At 35.3% G+C, this 24,764-nt stretch overlaps 1 protein-coding gene across 1 annotated transcript in view; it reads left to right on the plus strand.

The window, feature by feature from the left end:
- The first annotated feature begins 206 nt into the window (after nt 1-206).
- Nucleotides 207-24,764, plus strand: part of LOC143245494 (potassium channel subfamily T member 1-like) — a 51,941-nt gene continuing 27,383 nt past the window's right edge. Inside the window, exons 1-2 of the mRNA XM_076491856.1 lie at nt 207-709; nt 13,041-13,273. Coding sequence (XP_076347971.1) covers nt 13,047-13,273 — 227 coding nt within the window. The 5' untranslated portion in view covers nt 207-709; nt 13,041-13,046. The remainder of the gene's footprint in view (nt 710-13,040; nt 13,274-24,764) is intronic.

Consider the following 24,764-nt stretch of genomic DNA (forward strand, 5'->3'; position numbering starts at 1 on the left):
ACATCCGGCATTTCTGTACATTGTGTTGCACGCTTAACTTCGGAAAGTTCATGTAGTCATGGAAACAAATCGACCAAACAAAATTTGCGTCTCTCTCTTCCGCATCTTGTTTCATTTTGGCTGACACCAGATGGCGATATAATCTTGCGTCAGAAATGGATTTAAAAAGTTCGGTGAGAACGACAACTCAACCAGCCACACACGAAGGGAGACTTTTCTCGTGCTACGTTACTGAAGTTTTTACATTTTTTTTCCTTTTTTCAAAACGTCCATAACGAAGTGTTTCAAACTTTATTCGTTGGTTTCTGTCAACGTGTTTGAGACTTAAAAGCTTTGAGCCGCGTTATTTCGGGACGAACAAAAAAACGTATTTTAAATCACGTTTTTGATGCGAATCAGTGACAAATTTGTGTGCCTAAACGGTCAACCTGACAGATGTGAAACTCACCTCTATACAATTTTTTTTTTTTTTTGCGATCACCATCTGATTATATTTTGCTTCTATTCGTTTTTTGTTTTGTTTTTGGTGACGACGACTGGATATTTAAAGCATCCCTTAACACTAAAATTTAATATTTATTTCATCTTAGATGAATTCTGGTTTTTGAGCTTGAGCTATTTTGTTGTGATCAAGAAATGTGCTTTACGACTGGTACTTATGCGTGAAATTATAAATAAAATTTAACAAAGAAGAGAGAGATAAGAGCAGGTAAGGTGTTTAAGTTCATTATTAGAAACCACATCTCTTGCACAGGAAACCGTTTGAAATATATACAATAAACACAAAGAGAGAGAGTTTGTTTAAATAATTTCCGTCTAAATAATCGTCTACCTCTTTTCTGTTTCATTTCCAGGATTTTGAGGTAAGAGATTTTCTTTCGCCAAACTTTTACTTATAGTAACCGGAGCACCCCCAGGTTGTGAAAAAAACAACAAAAAACGTACACACTACAGCCTTATCCTACTTTCTTTCTGTTTGGTATGAATTAATTTTGTCTATAGGCATGTGCAGAAAAACTAAATCTTAAACAATAATTGAAGTTTCAGAAATACGAAACATATTGTCGTTCTTTTGTTGAAAATGTGAGTAGTCGTAGCTGTGTTCAATATAATTTAAGTTTTATTGTAAATTTTGGAGCTAAATACTATTAGTTCCATTAAGAAATGCTTAGCTTCATTTCTGCGCTTCATGTGACGTAAAAAATAATTTTCACTCTTTACTTTTAAATGAAAAATACAGGAATAATTATTAAATTATTCTGCAATTATTAATAAAGAGAAAGTTATCACTGCTAAAAATATTTATCTTTAATATCGTGCAATTAGGTAATTAGAGTTTTGACCAGTAATAACAGAACATAAAGATACGTTATGAATGCGAGATTATAAAGTATGCTATGAAAGTACATTCTGTGATTTATGGAGTTTTATCCAATAGCAATGGTTTCAAAAATAAATTATTTCTAAATGTATGTATTTGAACACGTAATTAGGATTTATCATATCGTGACTATAAGCAAGCATACAGTGATAAGATAAACATTATAAACTATTAAAACCGGATGAAAGAAGAAAAACTGTACAATAAATCTTGAATTCAAATGTGGATCAAAATAAATTTACTTCCGAAATGTTTTTATTTTCTAACGACGATGTTAAAACTCACATTCTTATAGTTCCCTTGAGTTAATCTATCATTAGAATGTAAAGGATTTAGAAATAACAAAGAACTATCCAAGCATTTCTCCAGTAATAAATCCAGTTAAAGTATCACCAACGTATCTTATAAGAAAAAACATAGTCCTAAATTAACCTTTCTTCAGGCTGTGCAGTCATCCATGCTTATATACAATGTTATCTAGAGCAAGCGATACATTATTTCCTTAGTTTGATGATAAAACTCATGATTAACTAGAAATACTGTTAGTGTTTCTACAACCATTAAAACTTCGAAGGGAAGTCTTGTTCTTGGATTTACGTCTTTCATTAGGGTTGGAAAGAGAACGAACAATATATTCGTTGGTTGAATGATGACACAACACCCAAACGAACTAAAATAAACACTTAGGTTAAATACACTCATTATTTTAATAAAAATGATTTTAAAAGACACTTGTTCTGAAGAACAGAGTCTTAAAATTAGGTCCTAAAGTGTTATCAACTTAAATTACTAGCTTCTCTGTTTGAGACAATAATTAGTTTACGAGCTACAGCTTGATAAATAATTAACATCAGTTGTTTTTTCAGCATCACTAGACATCGTAGAAGTACAAAGATAAGTATTTAACATGCTTTTAAAAACTGGTTCAATTTATGTTTTCTAATTTAAACAAACTTCTTAGTTAAAAGTTTATAGTTTCGAGGATCGCTCAGTACTTCGCTAATCTTATTGTAATATTCACAACAATTCATCACAACAATGACATTACCTACATCAGGCTTCTCAATAACCAGGTATTATAATTATCACAGTAATTCATCACAACAATGGTGTTATCTTTGTTAGGCTTCACAATAGCCAGGTATTAAGGGGGGAAAAGCTGGTTTCTATGATTTGTTAACTGAAGTGAAGATAAACTGTGAGCACTGGGGGACAGTACGTATACCATAAGGTAAACTGTTAAAGTTAAAATTACGGTTTTATGACTTTCGTCTCAGTGATACAGCGGTATGACGTCGGAATTACAAAACCCGAAACCGGGTTTCGATACCCGTAGTGGGCAGAGCACAGATAGCTCATTATGTTACTTTGTGCTTAATTGCGAACAAACCAAAATTTTCTATCTTCTTTTCATGATTAATACCAGCTTTTATATCCAAAAATGGAACCGTTGTTTTGAACAATTTGATCAAAATACGTCATCTTCAGGACTAATTAGGTTTATTTAGCTTCTTCCCTAGCACTAGTCTCTTGTATCACAGATATCTTCATTCTTGGTATTTAAGTCACACATGTTAACAGACGTGTGTGTGTGTGTGTGTATATTTCAGTCATATGTTCTGTAGAGTTATTTTTTTTTTTTACGTAATATACGGGAAATACAGTTGGGTCAGTTGTTTAGGGTGCACGACTTGTAATTTGATGGTGACGGGTTCGAACTCGCCATCACATCAAATATACTCGTCCATTTAGCTGTGGGGCGTTATAATGTAACTGTCAATCCCATATTCGTTGGTAAAAGAGTAGCCCAACAGTTAGCAGTGATGACTAGCTGCCTTCCCTCTAGTCTTACACTGCTAAATTAGGGACGGCTAGCGCAGTTAGCCCTCGTGTAGTTTTGTGCGAAATTCAAAACAAATAAACAATATATCATAGCCTCTTTTTTTACTTTTTTCACAAATAAATTTTTCAATTGAATTTTTACTGGAGGGTGGCCAGTAAGGAGGTCGATAGTTTGCGTGTTTTAACATTGTTTTAACAGCTTTAAGAGCAGTAGTTTAAATTGTCCTCACGAACCGTAAATAAAAGATAAAAAGGTAATTATTTCTTCAGTTCAATTATTTTAAATTGGTTTGTTTTCATTTTCGATATTTTCAAAGTTCAGACCAAAGCGCTTATAGATATTGTGATGCATAGCTTTACACTAATAAGTTATAACTTGTACACAAACTTCGGCTTTTGTACAATTAAGGATTGGTATATGTTCAAAATGCTTTATATGATTTCCCATTCCGATATTGGTTTGTGACTTGCATCGTATATTTTCATCTACAAGTGATCTGTCATAAAAACAGACCTTTATTTTTGTGGATATTTCTTAATATATAAATATTTCACTGTCTTGAAAGAAAGTTAAAACTCACGGAGCTATTTGTAAGTTATAGAGACCATGTTAAATTATAAAAATGTTAACTTAATCTCTTTTTAAAGGATTGTAAAAACCTTTAACCTTTAATTACTGAACTATAAAAAACACCTTTCAGTTGATTTTGCACAACATGAAGGTAACATGTTATTGATGAAATATCTGTAACAATATTAAAACAATAGTTTCTTATGCAGCTTCTCTGTTCTGGCCACAGAAAGAAAACTTGTAAACGTAGATATCCTATTTGACCTATCGTTTGTACAAGAAGTGCTTTAATCGTGAACTGACTAAATTATCAACTTCTTTCTTAACTGATTTTACTTGTAAAAAAATTAGACCTTAAAAATACCGTTTTGAAATTTCTGAGGAAGTGACTAAAAGTAGGTTGATGATTTTCTTATAGCGAACCTGAATATCGAAGCTGGTTTGTTTTGTTTTAGAAACATTCAACAGAACAATGCTTTGGAGTTAATGTTCGGTAACAAAGAAGTTAAGTCATGAGTATTAAGCCTAGTTATAACAAATATTCCGTAAAACGAAACCATTGAGTTAACGTTCGGTAACAACCAAGTTATAAACGGTTTAGATAAACAAATACTTAAAAGATCAGTGGAAGCCACTTTTGAAGGAAACATACGTTCTTTGGTGATTTGTACGAGTAGACAGAAGGTTTTCATATGGTTTCGAAAGTAGCTTTGATCATCCCATGTGTATTTATCGTCTTTCACGCACGTCTGGTTAAAGGAAAGTACTCTAGAAATCGAGCCACCTGTTTATAAATGTTACACGGATGGCAGTTTTTGTGTTGTTCAAACAACAGTAGGAACAGTTGGTTGTAAACAGTACCTTTACCAGTTAGCCCAAACAAAACCGGTGTTACCTTTTCCAGAGATATTGGTGTGTAACAAGACTCGCGTATTACGATTTCAAATAGCTGGATATTTTAATTTTAATTTATAAGTTAACTGAATGTCAGTATGGATCAATTTATGGTATTTGCCAACAAGACTGATGCTGATAAATTTCATTCTTAACACAAATATATATCAATATATTAACAATAATACAATTTTTAAATACGGTTGCAACAAATAATGATTTACATACAAAAGTTTTAGAAACTTCCAAACAACACTCAGTTTTCTATCATTTCTGGAACTGAATATTTTATCGACGGTTCCCGATGAGCGAATTAATTCTATATTGATACACGGGTACATTTCATTTGACGGGAAGCTAACTAGTTTCTCCACACGTCAGATTTTACCAACGAATATGTTTAACGTCCTCGTAGAAATACTAACGACTTAAGTTAATTCACTGAAGTTAAACGGTTTGTAATATTTGAAATTTTTATAAACGTTCCTAGTCAAATATCTGTAGTTTTCCAGTTAATAAGCATTTATTCCAGTTATAGCTTCCGAGGTTTACAGTATACTAACTATAGCAAACCGACAGTACATACAGTCTCTTGGATTGTCGATTTATAAACTTTTAGGGAAAGGTTCTCGAAAGTTCAGTTGGTAACAACATTCGAAGATACGCTCGTGCTTTAGTAAAACATATATTGTTAATTCTTACTGTTGAGAATCCTCCACAAATTTATAGAACAGGCGGGACTTGTGCAGTACACATTTAACAGATATTAAACTGAAATAAACATAGATATTAAAGTAACTATATGATAGTAAATCCGTTACACGAAGAATGAAAGTTTGACATTGAAGTTTATCAAAAAAAGTACCAACATCGAGATATCTTTAAACTATGAGAGGTTTTTCTTACAGATGTTGAATCTCGGTTGGTATTTCAACAAGTTTGTTAAACTCACTATTTAGAAAGTGCTGAAATACCTTTCTAGTCTTACAATTTATAAATACGGTTATGAAGTTTGAGGTCTAGGAATGGCACGGCATGGTCAGGAGGTTGTGGCCTTCGACTTATCTGGGAGTCGCGGGTTCAAATCCCAAACATGCTCGCCCTTTCAGCCATGAGAACGTCATAGTGTAAAAAGTCAATCTCACTCTTCGTTGGTAAAAGAGTAGCTCAAGAGATGGCGGTGGATGGTGATGAGTAGTAGCCTTCCCTCTAGTCTTACACTGCTAAGTTAGGAACGGCTAGCGCAGATAGCCCTCATGTAGCTTTGCGCGAAATAAGAAAACAACAACAATTAAACAAAGAAACGGGGCTCGGCATGGCCAGGTGGGTTAAGGCGTGCGACTCGTAATTTGAGGGTCGCGGGTTCGCATTCCTGTCGCGCCAAACATGCTCGCCCTTTCAGCCGTGGAGGCGTTATAATGTGACGGTCAATCCCACTATTCGTTGGTAAAAGAGTAGCCCAAGAGTTGGCGGTGGGTGGAGATGACTACCTGCCTTCCATCTAGTCTTACACTGCTAAATTAGTGACGGCTAGCACAGATAGCCCTCGAGTAGCTTTGTGCGAAATCCAAAAACAAACAAACAAAGAAACGTGAGTGTTTATAACTCTACCGTAAACTACTGTTCACTGTGGCGATCGAGATAAATTGGAAAACCGTTACAAGAATAATCTTTACAGAAATTAATTGACGAAGTTGATCTGTCCATATAAAGATAACTTGTGTTGTAAGGTGAAGAAAGAATGGAAGAGAGTCACGAGAATAGTCTTTCTACAAACTTATGCTTAAATGTTACACGAAATCTCAAAAATCTATTCTCAGGTAGAATCAGACGTCAACACAGAAGTGGTGTAAATTATGATTTCGCCGCCCTTTCATGACGGGCAACAACCTTTCGTTCTTTGTGCTTCCAGTGATTTTAAAGATATTTCTAGACACTAACCGCTGTCCTCGAGCATAGTTTTCTTGTTGGGAAAAGATAAAAGATCGCAGTGGTGTTAAAATTTTCAAAACAGTTCAAGCACTCTCCAACACATGCTCAAGAACAGCGGTTCCAGAGTTAGTGTCTAGAAATATCTGAAATCACTGGAAGTATGAACAACGGTGGATTGTTCAGAATTAAACAGGTAAAGAAGCCCGCTCTGAGCAACCAACAAACAAGAGCTGACTGTTGCTATTCATAAATGTCACTTTAACAGGTTGGTAGACGTGGCTGAGCACGTCTGTTTTGCTGCTCTTGACTTTAAAATAATCATAAACATGTGGCTAAGTATGTCCATATTCGGCTGTTCCTGACTTTAAAATGTTGGTAGACATGTGACTGAGCATGTCCATGTTTTTCTCTGTATACAGTTACTAAACACGTTTTCTTTCCACGCCTAACGAAAGATAAACTTCCAAGACCACTGGTTTCTCTAGAGAGATTAAAAACTAACACTGCTGGTTACAACTGGACAAATTACGTTTCCACTTAACAGTGAGTTTTATGAACTGGTTGAGGGAATAAACACAAGCAGTTCATTATCACCAGTTCTAGCCGAACTTTTTATTATCATGGTTGATTAAAACATCAGATGTACTATTAATTTAGGCCTCTGTTGTTGTTCTCGTATGTACATGACACTTTTATTGGATTTATTTCTGGACAAACAGTCATATTTGTTCTTTACTCCAACTTTTCGGAATGACTAGGGTGTGAGTTATCTTTCCTTAACGTCACGGTTAGTAAAATTAATAAAGACTTTGAAACAAGAATATATTAAAAGGAAACTTCATACAGACCCCCATTTTTGTATTGGAGCTCGGTTTATCTTAAGAATAATACAATACCCGGTAATTAAAAAATATATATAATATTTTATTGGCTTTAGTTAAAGATATTTGTAATTCAAACGACTATATGTAAATAAGTAGCCTCAAAGCTGAATTGGCAAAAAACAGATGATGCAATTCTGTATGTATCTCGTTTAACAGCTACAGTGAAAATATATTAAACAGAAAACAAAATTACAAGTTTCCATTGTGAGTAAGTTTTTTATAGTAAGATAAGTTTGAGTGCAGGTAAAAGAAACGAAAACTAAACTTGGGGTAACCGATATATTAGTAATTTGTAATGTTTAAAATGTACAGACGTTATATTTGACAGATCATACGGGGTCCCGGCATGAACAGGTGGGTTAAGGCGTTCGACTTGTAATCCGAGGGTCGCGGGTTCGAATCCCCATCGCACTGAACATGCTAGCCATTTCAGTCGTGGAGGCGTTATGATGTGACGGTCAATTCCACTATTCGTTGGTGAAAGAGTAGCCCAAGAGTTGGCGGTGGGAGGTGATGACTAGCTGCCTTCCCTCTGGTCTTACGCTGCTATATTAGGAACGCCTAACGCAGATAGCCCTCGTGTAGCTTTGCCCGAAATTCCAATACAAACAAACAGACCATACAGAACTTAAGTACAAGAAAAGCAGAGTGGATGTAGTTCATTATAAGTCTACCAAAGTTTTAAGGTAAAAGTTAAAACGACAAAGAAATTATTTCTCTACAAATGTGAAATAAAAGAAACGGCCTGCGATAAAACAAAATAGATCTATAATATAAAATATATTAATATGTATTTTAAGTAAAGGCTACGTTCTTGACGTTAGTGTTACGTGTATTTAAATACAGAGTTACGTTAATTAATATATCTGTTGATACCACGCTGAAGGTAAAGAAATACGGTGTTATTGTATGATTTTTGCTTTGTCCTATTTTAGCTGTTTAGAGTGTGTAAGGATACTGTATATTACTTGTATAAAAGAAAGACAGATGGCGTTATAGCCATGGTGTATGTGTATTCTTGTGTTATGCACGTGGACAAAATGAAAATGGAATCACGAAAACGCAGTAAATGGTGAAACACATTAGATAAAAAAACAAACCATTTAGTTTGTGAGTGATACACGTAGAAGGAACGGCTGCTTCTACGTACGTGTGTACTGATAAAAAACAAACAAACACGCTGTATATTAACCTTCTAATAACCCTCTCTCGCAGTGAGATATTGGTGAGAAGAGATGTTTATTTTTCTAATCGCTTCAACAGACGTTTCTGTTTGTTTGGTCTGATTAAATTATTGAAAAATAATAAAGAAATAGGTTGGTTCAACCAAAGGTTAGTATGGTTGACTTTTTGTCTTTAAAACTTCCAGAAAGCAACCTCCACAACACAAACAACATCTGTTTTCTGTTTGTCATATGGGCTACGATTAATTATTTCTACACAGCTTACAAACATAAGGAAGGAACTAGCTTTAATAAAATTGTCGTTATAACAATAGCAAAGCTTGCCTGAAGTCATAGAAAGGTTATGAGTGGACAATAGCAAAGCTTGCCTGAAGTCATAGAAAGGTTATGAGTGGACAATAGCAAAGCTTGCCTGAAGTCATAAAAAGGTTATGAGTGGACAATAGCATAGCTTGCCTGAAGTCATAGAAAGGTTATGAGTGGACAATAGCAAAGCTTGCCTGAAGTCATAGAAAGGTTATGAGTGGACAATAGCAAAGCTTGCCTGAAGTCATAGAAAGGTTATGAGTGGACAATAGCAAAGCTTGCCTGAACTCATAGAAAGGTTACGAGTGGACAATAGCAAAGCTTGCCTGAACTCATAGAAAGGTTACGAGTGGACAAAAATTAAAATAAACCCACACAATTCAAAGTTGTCTCTCACACATATTAACCTGGTGTTATAAGAACTGGTACAGCTTCAAAATGAATTTATCATCTATTCATGGTATGTGGGGCGAGCTGAGGATAGGAATGTCTGAGGTTTGAGGGAAAAAAGTCTACGCCAATAGGAGTTGGCTGTCACATATAAACCTAGACTGCTGAAAGCTACGGTAGCTTTTGAACTCGACTTCTCATGTTTATAGATTGCATGACAAATCTGGCGGATTGAGAACAGGAAAGTCTAAGGCTTGAGACGCAAAATTCCACTGAATATGCTCAGTGCTTTCATCGAAGATGTTTTAACTTTGACAGCCAGCTCAACTAATCGATTAAGAAAGATGCATAATAGGAGTTGGATATTGCTGAGTAGGTATCTGGTTTTTATCTCTATGGTTAGCAGTTTTAAATCAGAGATACTTCTAGCATGGCAGTTTAGCCCATGCGCAGGAAAAGATGTCGCTCAGATGGAAAGGTTAATATTAAGTATTTTAGCCGTTTATATTACTGTCTAGCCAAATAATACTTCAGTACCACATATCCCCCTATAGTACAATAAACTGTCACTTATTTCAGTACTGTAAATTTCTAACTGACCACAATGTTTTATAAGTTAATGGAGAAATGACCATAACAACAACAAAAAAAAAGGTGTACTTTTCATAATAAGTCTCCCGTAATCCCCAGGCTCGGGCTAAGCCCAAAATGAGCCTATTTTCAACTATAGTTCCACGCTCTATTTTTTACTACATTGAAACATTATCCATTAAAAGAGCCCTTTAATAACGAAATGTAAACCACTACAATTTACAACTCGTAAAACGATTTGAGAAGATCGCTGTGGACTTCTTGATATCGTGGACTCATAGACAAATGTCTCTAAAAAACTTTCAAATTTCTGTTAAGAGTGTGTATGTTTGATACCACTTTATAATAGTCGTGGCTACACTCAGGAGTTGCACATTTCACAGTAACGCGTTTACGTGCCCTAAATATACACCAACTGAATATTAAAACAGTTCGCTTGTCACATGTTAACATAGAATGTTAGGGTTAGCTTTACGTTTATATACCTGTTCGTTGTTGGTTTAATCCTTGAAATAATTCGGTTTCGAAGTGATGCATGCCTTTTGAAATGACTACGTAACATACACTTTTTAAAGAGCACATTACAAACCCTCAGTTTACATGTTAGCTACTGGTTATTATAGTACTATATGGTTATTTTAGGTTAAAGCCACATTGGACTATCCGCTATGTCCACTGAGGGGGAATCAAATCGGATGTTTAGCGCTGTAAGTCCATAAACTTATCTCTGTACCATCTGGGACATTATGGTACTAACAGTGTGATCTAATTATGTATGGATAAAACAGTTAGTGACATTTTATTCATACACAAACCCAAATTTATGTATGAAATCGAGACAACAGTTATGAATAAGTTAAGCAATTAGTATTTTTATGAAATTTGTTTTCAAGGTAAACAGTTTCGTACAGTTGTCATTGCTATAAGTCCCACAGCGGTTAAGTTTACGGAATTAGAACTCTAAAATCCGGTGTTTTTTTCCTCGCGGTGGATAGAGCGTAAATAGCCCAATGTGGCGTTATCGAACGAACCTTTCTACTGTACCGACAAATCGATTCTTGTTTACGTTACTGAAGAACCAGCTCTGTGTTCAGTAAGTTCGAAATACAGGCGATTATTGACTCATATTATCTTTCATACATTTTCACATTTTTTTTTTTTTTCTATGTTACCTGGCCTACTCATTGACAAATGTACTATGACGGGACTCCCCAAAAGGATGGAGGGGAACCCGTGCTTTGGCTGGTACTACACTCCTATAGCACATAACTAAAATTTATTTCGTTACAACATCTTATAACGGAAACTTTTTCACCAAAAAAACAACACAAACTGTTGGATTCAATTTGCGAATTTTTTCAAAGCTTTTACTTTAAAAGGTTTGAAAATCGTATCAAATTTAATTCGTCTTGATACTAGAGGGTAAAGATAAGACTCTTGTTAATAACATCTAAATCCCATCAAAAGCAGATGGGGAAGCGATTCCTATTTCACACACTCTTAATTAACAGGCACAAGCACTTGATGATTTATAAAGAAAGCTTCTAATTTCCATTTAAATTATCTACTCTCTTTTCTTGGTCCAAGTTTCTAGCTTGCGTCTTTACTTTTCTTTGTCAGGATAGCTTCAAAAGACGCACGTAAATACGAAATTTCAACTGATGTGTACATAAATCTTCAAAGACTTATAACTTACAAAACAGTTGCATATTTTTAGTATTAACGTTAAAGCTACACAACAGGCTATTTCCCCACCGCGTAGAATCAAGCTCCGGATTTTGGCGCAAACTTACAGCTGACACCCTGGGGAGTTATAGAAAATAAATATGTTAAGATAACAATAAAATCTCCATCTCCCAGTGGTTCTGCGGAAAGTCTGGGGGCTTATAATGCAAAAAATAGTGATTCGATACCTACGGGTTTCGTGTGTAGCTTCTTACTTAATTACAATCAAACAGTATGTGGGTTTCTTGGGGCTAGAAGAGTTAAAATAAAAAAAATAATGAATTTTTTGGAACGATTGCAATATATTTTCCTCCTCCCAGTGTCTCGGCGGTAAGTCTACGGGCTTACAACGCTAAAATTCGGGTTTTGATACCCGTGGTGGGCACAGCACAGATAGTTTATTGTGTAGTTTAGCGCTTAACAATATCTATCAAACACCTTACACTGTAAATATTCAAATCTTTATAAAGTTAATAATCAATAAATTATTAATAATCGTTAATTATTAAAGGTGTCATATAATCGAACAAATGGAAATAGCTATCTGTAGGAAAGTGAAGAATTCTGGGTTTTATTGTTTTGTATCTCATACTGTACGTAACTAATGTTCACGTAAGAAATAACGAATTTCATTGTACTTCGTCGTAAAAGGATCCGAATTGTTTATTTATGCGTCATTTTTAGTTTGTTTTTGTCTGAGGAATATTATTTCAAAAAAACTTTCTTCATTGATTGATGTATCTTAGTTACTCGGCATTTAAACAAATAAAGATGCTCTATTAAAGGGAGAAATTAAAACTAGGACGTTTCATTGGTTTATTATTGTTATCCAAAAAAGCACCATATTTGGAAACAGCTGTACATCAGAAGTTCTTCTAGCGTTAAAACAAAAAAAAACACTAATGAAAGTAGGTTGTTGCTCTGATAAGTCCTGTTGCAAAAAAACAACATTGTCAATTAGCGATTAAAGATGCCATTTGCTAGCACGAACTTCCGGTATTCCTATGTGTATCACAGTAACCATAGTTACGTCTGTCATTATATTTCTTTGCAGTAACCAAGTGTATTATATTCAAACCGGCAAATACCTTTAGAATAGTGTTATTTTTGTCACGTAACGTATTTGTCTTGTTAAGGTAAAAATCGTGTTCACAGTCGTGTTTCATTTTGAAGCACAAATCTACAATTTCTGATCATTAATTATAAACACTTCCAATAATTCTATTAATTGTAAGAATAACAATATTTATTGTCTATAACTAATTAAGATACTAATGAAACTCGTCCAAGGTTAAAAGTTTTATGATTAGAATATATATATATATGCATGTTTGTAACAGGGTATTATGTCCAACGTTTGGTTTTTCCATCGACGACGACAGGACTCGAACACAGAATCAGATGGCGTTGCGATTGTTAAGAGAACTGCATCAGAAAAGTTTTCTACAGATAAGTCATCTGAGAATCGGACAGATCTCGTGCCCCCTCTGGTTCCCCAAAGGAATGAGGACCCAAAACCTGATGGCCTGAATCATTCGGACAGCCTCGACAACATGGCGCAACAGATTCCTAGGTGTCTGTTTTTAACCTCAAACTTTGGTGCACGAATTATTCTCTTGTTACCACGTGCTTACTTTATAACGCAATATTTTTTCCCGATGTCCTCTTATAAAGGCGTTCGAATAAGAAGTATAGAACTTTATTTATTCGATATGTTTATCTCTATAAGGCTACTCCCAGTTAAGATATTTCAACACAGTTTCTTTTGATGTTAAATATATGCTGAAGTGACGACGGTTTGTCAGAGGTCCAGTTTATATTAGAAATATTGCAGCAAATTTAAGAGTTTGCGTTTTACACCACAGAACTGGATACGAAGCTCTATTTCCTTAATAATACATGTATGTGTACTTTGTTTTTTACATCTCGGATAACCTCGTTCACAATGTTGATAAGAGTATTGATAAACCAAACTGGAACGTCTTAGCGAGATAAAGTTGTATCTATAAATTGTAACTTAGCTCTAAAAATAATTATTAGTTCCTCTTTAGTGTGTTAGCGATTCCGTAGAGTGATTTGCACGATACCCTGTTACTCTGTTTGCCCCCCTGGTGTCTCAGCGTTAAATCAGAGGGCTTATAATATTCAAAATCGAATTTCGATACCCTCGAGGTCCAGAGCACAGCTATTCATTCGTGTGGCATTGTGTTCAACAATAAACAAAACTCTGTTTTTTGTTCTAAAGCAAACAATCATTATTAAACTACTTAATCGCTGATATGCTAAAGTGGAACTAAAACTTATTTTTAGATTATGATCAAAACATATCCTTTGTTTAAACGCTAATCGCGATGCATTAATGCAGTTGCTTGTTGTGAACAAGGCTAAGTTGGGCCTTTTAAAGATACAATTAGAGATGAGTGTTAAAGAACGCAGGAAAATGAGATGTGGTGTGAGACTACATGTTCTACACCATGCAACATTTCGATATAAACTGTCCATTTTAAAACTATTTCGACACGGCAGTTGTTAGACTTTAACGAAAACTCAAGGTCATAAGCAATAGTTTGACGAATTCCTTGCAGGTTCCGGCATGACCAGGTGGTAAGGTGCTCGACTCGTAATTTCAGGGTCACATGTTAAAATCCTTGTCACACCAAACATGCTCGCCCTTTCAGCCGTGGGGACGTTATAATGTGCCAACCAGTCCCACTATACGTTGGTAAAAGAGTAGTCCAAAAGTTGGTGGCGGGTGGTGATGACTAGCTGCCTTCCCTCTAGTCTTACACTGCAAAATTAGGGACGGCTAGCGCAGATAGCCCTCGTGTAGCTTTTGCACGAAATTAAAAACTACTGCAAATAAACAACAATTCCATCCAGTCTTCCGTTCCACTTTATTTAAGGTTTTAAAAACTTGTTGTGTTGCAATTCGGTTTAAATGTGATGTACATATTGATTGTAGCATGTTGTAAAATATTACATATTCCACACCCAAGTTGAGCTGCGAAACAAATCGAGTGAAAATACGTTAGAAAACACGAGTCCTTTTCTATCGTTTTTTTTTTTGGTATTCGTTGACACGCAATGTGAGGGTCACGGACTCGAATCCTCGTCACCAAAAAACATGCTCATTCTTTTTTTGTCGGTGGGGTGTTATAATGTTACGGTCAATTCCACTGCAAGTAGAACCCTACTCACTAACGATCTGGTGAACGTTCTCTTTATAACCACTAAGTGGAACCCTATTCACAGAACTACAAGCAAGATTTCAGTTACAAAAGTTCAACTTATTTTGAAATTCAAATATTCTTTTGCAGTAATATGTGCGTTTTTTTTACCCGCGGCACATCGGCTCATAGAACCTCTGTGAATTTATTTCGTGTGAGTGTGTTTTTTGGTTTTTTTTTTACAAGTACAAACTGTTAGCTTGTTGCTCCAACATCTCCTGATCGATTTGAAATCTACTTACAGTTTTAGACTTGCAAGGTCAAATAAACCCTTTTAATTGGTGTAATTATTGTAATCCTGCCTAAACGAATTTCAAATTGAGGGTAAACTGCTATAGATTCTGATGAGTAATGAAAACGAATCGGTTATACGCACGCCCCAGTCTTGGTATTGGTGGCGCACAGATATATATCTCATAAACATAGAAACAAAGGTCTCGTAGATTAACTTACTCCAATGCTGTCTAAAAGAATTTTAAGTGACGTTGCTATTGAGGATTCCCTTTGGTTTTCAGCTAACTTTTAAAAGTGAATGCATTTAGATTTTTACGTGACTTAGAAGTGGACGTAGAAAATTTATGTAAATTTCTACGTGACTAAGGTGTGGATGTAGATAATTTATTTAGATTTCTTCGTGACATAGCTAGAGATTCAGTTTGATTTATTATAGTTTCTGATAAAAATGTTACAAGATTTATTTTGTGAAATGTCAATTGCTAGAAAAATTTTTGGTACCTTATTATGGAGTTTGAATCAATAGTACCATTTATGGAAACGATATATGAGGTGTTATCGAAACCCTTACTCATTTATTATGGAAACAAATAGCATGACATAATATATTTTGTTATTCCCGTGGCTCTTAAAATGTTTCGCAAAATTGAAAGTTCTCAGCGAGGGCATAGAATACAAGATCAAACAAAAACAAGAAAGAATTCGTAAAGAAATGATGACCTAATTTATCATACAACGGCTGTTTTACCCATCTTCAGACGGCCTGGCATGGCCTAGCGCGTAAGGCGTGCGACTCGTAATCCGAGGGTCGCGGGTTCGAATCCCGGTCGTACCAAACATGCTCGCCCTCCCAGCCGTGGAGGTGTATAATGTGACGGTCAATCCCACTATTCGTTGGTAAAAGAGTAGCCCAAGAGTTGGCGGTGGGTGGTGATGACTAGTCTTACACTGCTAAATTAGGGACGGCTAGCACAGATAGCCCTCGTGTAGCTTTGTGCGAAATTCCCAAACAAACAAACAAACAAACAAAACCCATCTTCAGATGGTTGGGCTTTCTGGGTAATTGCCACAGACGTGCAGTTTGGATTTAACGTTTCCGAGCAAACGTGAGGGTCAAAAGGTTGGTGCTGGATCACAAGAGAAAATACATCAAAGAATACGCCAAATTGGATAAAACCCGAAAGAATCAGAACTCCTGCTTGGATCTAATAATATGACACGAGTAACAGTATTCGCTATGCGCTTTGATACAGTTGAGAAAAGCCAGCTTTAATAAATCAATGCTTTGTAGTTTTGGTGGTATCAGCTTAATAAATTTTATTGGATTACTGGTACCGCCTCCTAAGGAACTCGTGCGATGTGGCCTTTGATATCAAATACAGAAATTATCTAGTTCTTACTGAAGCAGGAAACGATGGAGACTGTGAGGTAATAATACAATAAAAAATGGCTTAGGAAAAAAAAGTATTTCGTCATGAACTGATGATGTTGGTAAGAGACATTGAAACAAATGCTTCAACATAACTGATATTCCATAAAGCAACAATACACAATAGAAACAATGTAGTTCCGGTCTGTTTATATAATATTATTTAATGGTTGTGTTGAGGAAAATCTCTTGATTTCGTTTAAAGATTAAATAATAATAATAAAGTTTTTAACTATTTCATTATTCTGCAAGTTTCAGTGATGTTGGCAGAAAGATGTAATACAATACTGAAAATTTCCTGTGAAATCTAATGTGTTCGCTACATCTCAACCAAATTGAGCATTCGTGAACCAATGAGAGAAGAACGTAATCACACGTTATGACTTTATAAGTATTCACGCACGAAAATCTCACTAGCGTTCAATAGGATTCTCAAAGTAAACGATTTATAACAGGCAATAAATTCATATTTTTAAAAATAGTGTTCAGGATAACATAGGGCAGGACTCAAAAACTAATTGTTTCCTGGTGAGGCAGAGGTTAGTTTATGGACTTTCAACCCTTTTGGATAGAGCTCGATTCCTTGCAATGGATAGTTCAAATGAGCCCATTGTGTGACTTCAAGCGAAATCAAACCACACATACTGTTGGTCACCTAGCGGGTAATGAATACACTATAATGTAGGTCACAAATGTAAAGTAGGGCAAAAATCACAAAAAGGAACTGGAGATGTATGTTCGGTGATAAAATATAAACTAGGGCTAGCTTGCTAAAACACACAGAAAAAAACTGGTTCTAATTCGACCACATTTCGTTCTTAGTCATAAATTTTGTGTTCATAGGTGTTCTCTGACTTGGTCGTTTAATCCGTGACAACTGATTTTAAAAGTTAACTTCACAGTTTTATATCGGTACGTCAGTTACTCTTTTCGATAACTTTCAACAGTAAAAGAGAGTTAAACATTTTTACAGCGATAACAAGTTGAACATTTTTAAAGGTTGTAAGTGCGTGATCTCAGAACACATATTGACCGATTTTTATTTTCGGTCAAAATACATAGGTTGTTGTGATCGGAAGTTGTTTTTTTTTTTTGTACAAGTGTTCTTTTGGGGTATTATTAACATGGGAGATGCGCAACATATATTATTTGTATATAACAATTTATTTTATTTGTCCCGGCATGGCCAAGCGTGTTAAGGCGTGCGACTCGTAATCTGAGGGTCGCGGGTTCGCATCCCCGTCGCGCCAAACATGCTCGCCCTTTCAGCCGTAGGGGCGTTATAATATGACGGTTAATCCCACTATTCGTTGGTAAAAGAGTAGCCCAAGAGTTGGCGGTGGCTGGTGATGACTAGCTACCTTCCCTCTAGTCTTACACTACTAAATTAGGAACGGCTAACAAAACAAATTGTACAAACGAAAGTTTTACAGCCCAGAGGAAAGACCTCACCTTAACTATATATATAAGTCCTTTACGGATTTAGAAACTGTTGATGTTCCACTACATTAATTATACTTGTCATATACTTTTTTTTTGTTTTTAATTTCGCACAAAGCTACACAAGGGATGTATGCGCTAACCATCCCTAATTTAGCAGTGTAAGAGTATAGTAGGGTTGGACAACTCAATGGATAGCACAGTTATAGCCAGCGCAAGTTTAGGAATCAACTTTTTCCATCATTTATTTTTATCGCAAATTTGGTAATCAGCAACTGCACTGCCACACGTCATCGCTAATGTTGCGCGTTTCATCACTGCCTCAGACTCCGCCAATTTTGTAATGTCAATATGGTATAGATGTTTGTTATCGGAGTGTGCGTTGTTTACATGCGTTTGCAAACATTTTTATTGTTCAACTTTCAAGATAAGTGGATAATTAGAAAATGGAAGAATCCAGATGATGGTGAACACTTAGAAAATAAAGACAATTTAATTGATTCTGGTATTACTGCTGAAAAGAGAATGACACGTGACTGGAAAAACGTGAAGCGAGAATTTAATGAAAGTTGGGAGTTGAAATTTGTAGTGATTGAAGCAAATAATAAACCAGTGTGTCTTTTGTGTAATAAAGTTTTTAGGAATAATAAAGTATACAACCTTAAACAACACTTTAACAATTTTCACAACGAATTTGATGTAAAATTTACAGTTGATAGCAAAATCATATGAACGAAATTAGCAGCCGTCTGAAAGCACAACTTCATGAACAATATGGAGGCCTAAAGAGATATTTATCATTGATAGAACTAGTTACGTTAGCTAGCTATAAAGTATATTGGATTCTAGTTAAAAAGAAAATAAATCATTTTCTGATGCTGAACTAGAAAAAAAAAACTATTTAAAAGAAATATTGATTGTGGCCATTGAAACTCTGTTGGAGAATTATGATTTAAAATAAAAGATATTTTTCAAAAGGTAAATAATTTGCAAGTATGTCGAAAAACAATTGTCTACAAATTACTAGAGTTAACTAAAGACATAAAATTAGCTGCTTGAACATTTAAAGACTATTTTTCTTTAGCACTAGATGAGTCAACAGATGTTAGTGACACTGCACAGTTTATTTTATGGACTCGATATGTCAGATCTTCAATTGAGGGAAGAAGAAATGTTTGACCATTGTGGATTACGAGATCAAATATGTGGAAAAAACATCTTTGAAAATTTTTTTGAAATGTCAGAGAAATTCAATCCGGATTTTAAAAAACTGGTTTCTGTCACAACAGACGGTGCTCCCGCCATGACTGGGGCGAAATTAGGATTTGTTTCTCTTTTGAAACAGCATTTAATTGAAAATAATGTGAAGTCCACGTTGCCATCTTTCGATTTCATTTTGCATCAGAATAATTTGTGTTCAGATGTCTAAAAGTGATGAATTAAAAATTTGATGGACATTGTTGTAAAAATCGTGAATTGTGTTAGAAGTGAAAGCTCTCTCAGTCATCGACAGTTTGTTGAGTCTTTGAAGAAAAGCAATGACTACTTTTGATGATCTTACTGATTTTGCAAGTGTAAGATGGTTAAGTAGAGGAAAAGTCTTGGAACGATTTACTTCCTTATTTCATCAAATAAAAAAGTATCTTGTTGAAAAAAGTAAGATTAAAAATTTCTCTGAAATTGAAACTTTGTCATGGCAGTGTGATTTGCATTTTCTGAGCGATATGATGGCTCACTTGGATAATTTGAATACCAAGCTTCGGGGAACAGGTAAAATAATAAGCGAGCAATTACAGTCTATTCATAAATTTCAATCAAAGTAAAACCTCCTTGCGGAACAACTACAAAAAAGATTTGACATATTTTTCAAACTTGAATACTTTTCTAGAAATAATGACTATAATTTCTCTGATGCTAAAGATAATCTCTATGTAAACTGGATCAAAAATCTCTCAAAATTTGAATCACGTTTCTCCGAATTTAAAAATTTGAAATTGATATTTGAATTTTTGCATGATCCATTTCAGTTTGACTTAGGAAATTTCAGTAAGGAAATTACATCTTTTTGTCTTTGGATAAGTGGGGATTTGAAGACGAGATGCTTGCCCTGTAAAGTGTAGAACACATAAAAAGTAAACAAAAATGTTCTATCAGAGAGATGTGACTCACTATTCTGATAAACGAGAGTCTTCCAAATTTAATGACAGCAATATCAAAATTATTTTCCATGTCTGGATCCACATGGGTGTGTGAGTCAACATTTTCTGTGCTAGATTTTCTCAAATCTAGATGCAGATCTCGGCGTACTGACATAAATTTAGAGGTAGGGCTAAGATGCTCATCATTGAGCATTGATATTAAACCAAATTTCATGAAACTGGTTGATTATAACTACCATTAATTTTCACATTGAAGGTTAGTTGAAATCCAATTATTTTGATTAAACTTACGTCTTTCTTTTTCGAATAGTGTGGCCAACGTTGTTTTCATTAGCCACAGTTGTGGCCACTGAAAAACAAGTTGCCCACCTCCGGACTAGAGGGAAGGCAGCTGGTCATTACCAACCACTGTAAACTCTTGGGCTACTCTTTTACCAAACGAATAGTGGGATTGACCCACTGGCTGAAAGGGCGAGAATGTTTGGTTGAAGGGGATTCGAATACGCCACCCTCGAATTATGAGTCAAGTGTATTAACCACCTGGCCATGCTGGGTCCAGCTTCGTATAGACTTGTAAGTTTACATTATTTAAAAAATCGTTTTTTTGTTGTGTTTTTGCAACCCAACTCTTGAAATTTGTGCAGAAAACGACTTTAGCGATAGATTCATTCGACGGGAATTTAACTTCAATGATGAATAACAGAATGACAATAGGAACAACGAACATTTGACACACGTATACTCAGTACATTTAATTTTTGTACGTTTCAAAATACACGTACTCCATCTTCGTCAAGCTATTTTGAACGTGGCAAATTATTAGGTAGAGACATAATATAGCTTAAACACTATACAAATCTAATTAAAATAGAGGGTAAAAGTGTGAAATAAACGGCTGTACAATATTGTCCAAGAATTAAAAGTTTGCTACAGAACGTCTTTGTTTCAGTTGTACTTTAAGCTATTTATAAAATACAACATTTGGTTTGTTTTAAGAGTGTTCATGATGTATCAGCTACATGTCCTAATAAAAGAAGTGAATAAAGCATGATTGGTTTAGTTACTGCAAGACAACGTTCAATTCTATATGTCTAGTTTTGTTACATGTTTACGTACAGTATTGTTGCCGCTTTCTAAAGGTTCTTGATAAAAACAACAACACTTTACACGTAAAAAAAGGCACAAGTTTAGTAAGTTGTTTTTTCGCTGTATGTGGTACTATACTCTTAATTATTCAGTTTCAAACTCAGACTTTCGGAAGGGAGAAAACGAGCCCTAACCAAACTATAGACTTATTTCGAATTTCTTTTCATTCAGTAAGGTTATAAAGTAAGCATATAATATCTGAGTTCTTAAACTTTGGAAACTTTAGAGATAGTCTTCAAGTGACGAATACTTAATCAGTTAGACATGTCAGTTTTGTATCAGAAACTTTATCTGAATAGAACTGTTATTGATTTAAACGAGAGAATATAAACATGTTCATTCGCGTAAGAGAACCCGGATACCCTCAGAAGGTGTTTTTTCTCTCTTGTCCTCGCATGGCCAGAAGGTTAGGGGGCGCTCGGTTTACAATCTGAGGTGGTAGATTGGAGTACCTGTCACATCAAACATGCTCGTCCTTTCAGTCGTGGGGGCGTTATAATGTTACGGTCAATACCACTGTTCGTTGTTAAAAGAGTAGTCCAAGAGTTGGTGGTGGGTGGTGATGCCTAGCTGCCTTTTCTCTAGCCTTATACTATCCTCGTATTGCTTTGCGCGAAATTCAAAACAAGCCAAACCAATTTTTTTAAAGCAATGCAATTAAGATGGAGGTATAATTCCAGTTACTAACAATTAAGATGGAGGTGTAATTCCAGTTACTAACAATTAAGATGGAGGTATAATTCTAGTTACTAACCGCCAATGTTTTTAAATCAGTGAAGTTGACTCAGAGAAATTATCCCAGTTGTTAACCTTTGACATTTTTAAAATGTCCATTGTCTTTAAAGGAGTAATGTTTGAGTGTTCTGTTCTGTACTATACACGGTTCTATGAAGCTGTGTAATGTTTATGTAGTTTCAAATAGATAGTGCATTGTGACCATGTTATATGTTTATAAATCCTGGATGTGTCTGTTTATATAAACACAAGCTAGGAATATCGGTCTCGTAGCTATAATTTGACGTATTACTCTTACAAAACATGAAATCACTTTGGTTGTTCCGTTTGTCATTGTTTTTGTTTTATGTATTAGTCAGAAAGTGAAGAGACAGAAGGACTTGTACTGACCTTCTAAATAACAAACTATAAAAAATAAGACAGTGAAACTGTACACGTAACTGTGACTGACTTGTTTTACAGTGAAACTTTATCTTAGAGAATCAACAGTAAGTCTGAGAGCGCTCAACAATATAAGTCAGATTTCAGTAGTATCAGTGTGAAGAGAACAGATAATCCATTGTGTATGTAGGTGTTTTAAAATAAAGAAACTCTTAATGGAAGAAAAGACAACTGATCTAACGTGAGTGCTTTCAGTAATATATTCTATAAAATAGTTAGGTATTTCTGAGCGGTGACAAAGGGAACGAACCGCAATATTGATGGTTTTTTTTTTTACGTATGACTTAAATGTCGGCACTTTGATCCATAAGCACTTTACACAAATGTGTTAATAACAAGCTTAGAGGGTCCTCATTGGCAGTTGTTGGTTAAAATTTATAATTTTCAAATAATTCTAAATATTATGGTTTCATTACACGCCGACGGCTAGTGTAGCATTGTAAATCAGATAAGTCCCCACTTGTGATAAAAATCACGTATGTTTCAAACTCATTTTCCAAATTTTCCCTAGTTTGTGCACTTCGAATTCCGAATCAGTAAAAATAACATTTCTAATAAATTTTTGTCTCCCACAAATCACAGTTCAAATCCTCTGATTAGATTTGGTTTCGAGCAAGGCCTCTTTGACAGTGAGTGACTTGTATAGATGAAAGATTGTTCTGAAATGTTATCTTTACACATCTGTGATTTGGAATCCCCAAACTGACAAATTAAGAGGAACGTAAAGAATAAATAGACAAATATAATCTGCGGTTTACGTGATTTTTATCATAAATGTTAGGCCTATTTAATTCTAAATGTGTTCGTTCATTTTAGGCCCGGCATGGCCATGTGGGTAAGGCACTTGACTTGTAATCCGCGGGTCGCAGATTCAAATACCCGTCACACCCTTTCAGACGTGGGGGAATTATAATGAGACGGTCAATCCCACTATTCGTTAGTAAAAGAGTAGCCCAAAACTTGGCGGTGGTTGGTGATGACTAGCTGCTTTCCCTCTAGTCTTACACTGCTAAATTAGGGACGGCTAGCACAGATAGCCCTCATGTAGCTTTGCGTGAAACTCAAAACAAACCAAACCAATCGTTGATTTTTTCTCATCAGGGAAATACTGCCTTTCAAAAATATTCGTCTCCTACCAACAATGTCCCATTTTGAGTAAATACAAGTAATGTATACAACTCTTTTTAATTAACTTGGTTCTATTTAAAGTCTTAATTATCAAACTTAACACTGTTATATAGGAAGGAGGTAGAATGTAAGCAAACCTTGCAAAGAAGATCTCTACATTTCAATTTGCTTATTTGCAGAAGTATTAAGCCATTATTTAATCGAAGATACTTTGGCATCTATTACTGATGCGAGTCTTTTCAAATAGATCTCTACCAGTGTTTCACAGTGGGATGGTATAAGGTTTGCTCATTCTTTCTGGGAAAATTACTCCAATTCTATCAACCTCGCCGATGATAATTGATGCATTATCTACACCGCAATTTATAAGTGTCTCCATAAATGTTATATTGGATTATAAGGACTTTAATTGGTCCACTCTTCTGAAACTACCTCAGTGCAGCTTTGACCTTGCACATCAGGTCATTGTCTATTGAAATGTAAATTTTCGATCCAGTTTTAGATTATTGGTAGACTCAAGCAGGTTAACAGGTTTTTTTCTAAGATTCATCTGTACTTTCACCATTTTTCCTTCAGTCCTGATTAAGTTTACCAGCCCTTGCCGACAAGAAACATTCACATAACGTGACGCTGTCATCGCCGTGTTTAACAATTGCGATGGTGTTGACTGGATGATGTGCTGTACTTGGTTTGTGCCAGATGTAACGCTTTCACTAAAGATAAAAAAGATTTAGCTTTTGTCTCGTCTGACCACAAAAAACCTTCTGCTACAGGTTTGAAACATCATTTACCTACTTTATCACAAACTCCGTACGAGGTTTTCACTAAAGGCTTTTTTCTTTCCACTCGTCCATATAAGTCAGCTTTGTGTATGAACCAGGATGTTGTCAATGATCGAACCTTGACTCCCATCTCAAAGAACTTTACAAATCTTTCAACGTCACTGTTGGCTTCACAGTAGTATCCATAGCCAGTTTTCTGCTTATCCGGTTGCTCACTTTGGAAGGGTGGTCTGATGTGGGTATTGACTGGGTGATATGAAGCACATTCCACTCCTTATTGATGTACTTCAATGTACTCTAAGGTACAATTAGTGACCTTTCTTGTAACCTTCTCCTGATCTGT

The sequence above is a fragment of the Tachypleus tridentatus genome, chromosome 2 (genome assembly GCF_004210375.1).
Source record: "Tachypleus tridentatus isolate NWPU-2018 chromosome 2, ASM421037v1, whole genome shotgun sequence".
Classification (NCBI taxonomy): Eukaryota; Metazoa; Arthropoda; class Merostomata; order Xiphosura; family Limulidae; genus Tachypleus; species Tachypleus tridentatus.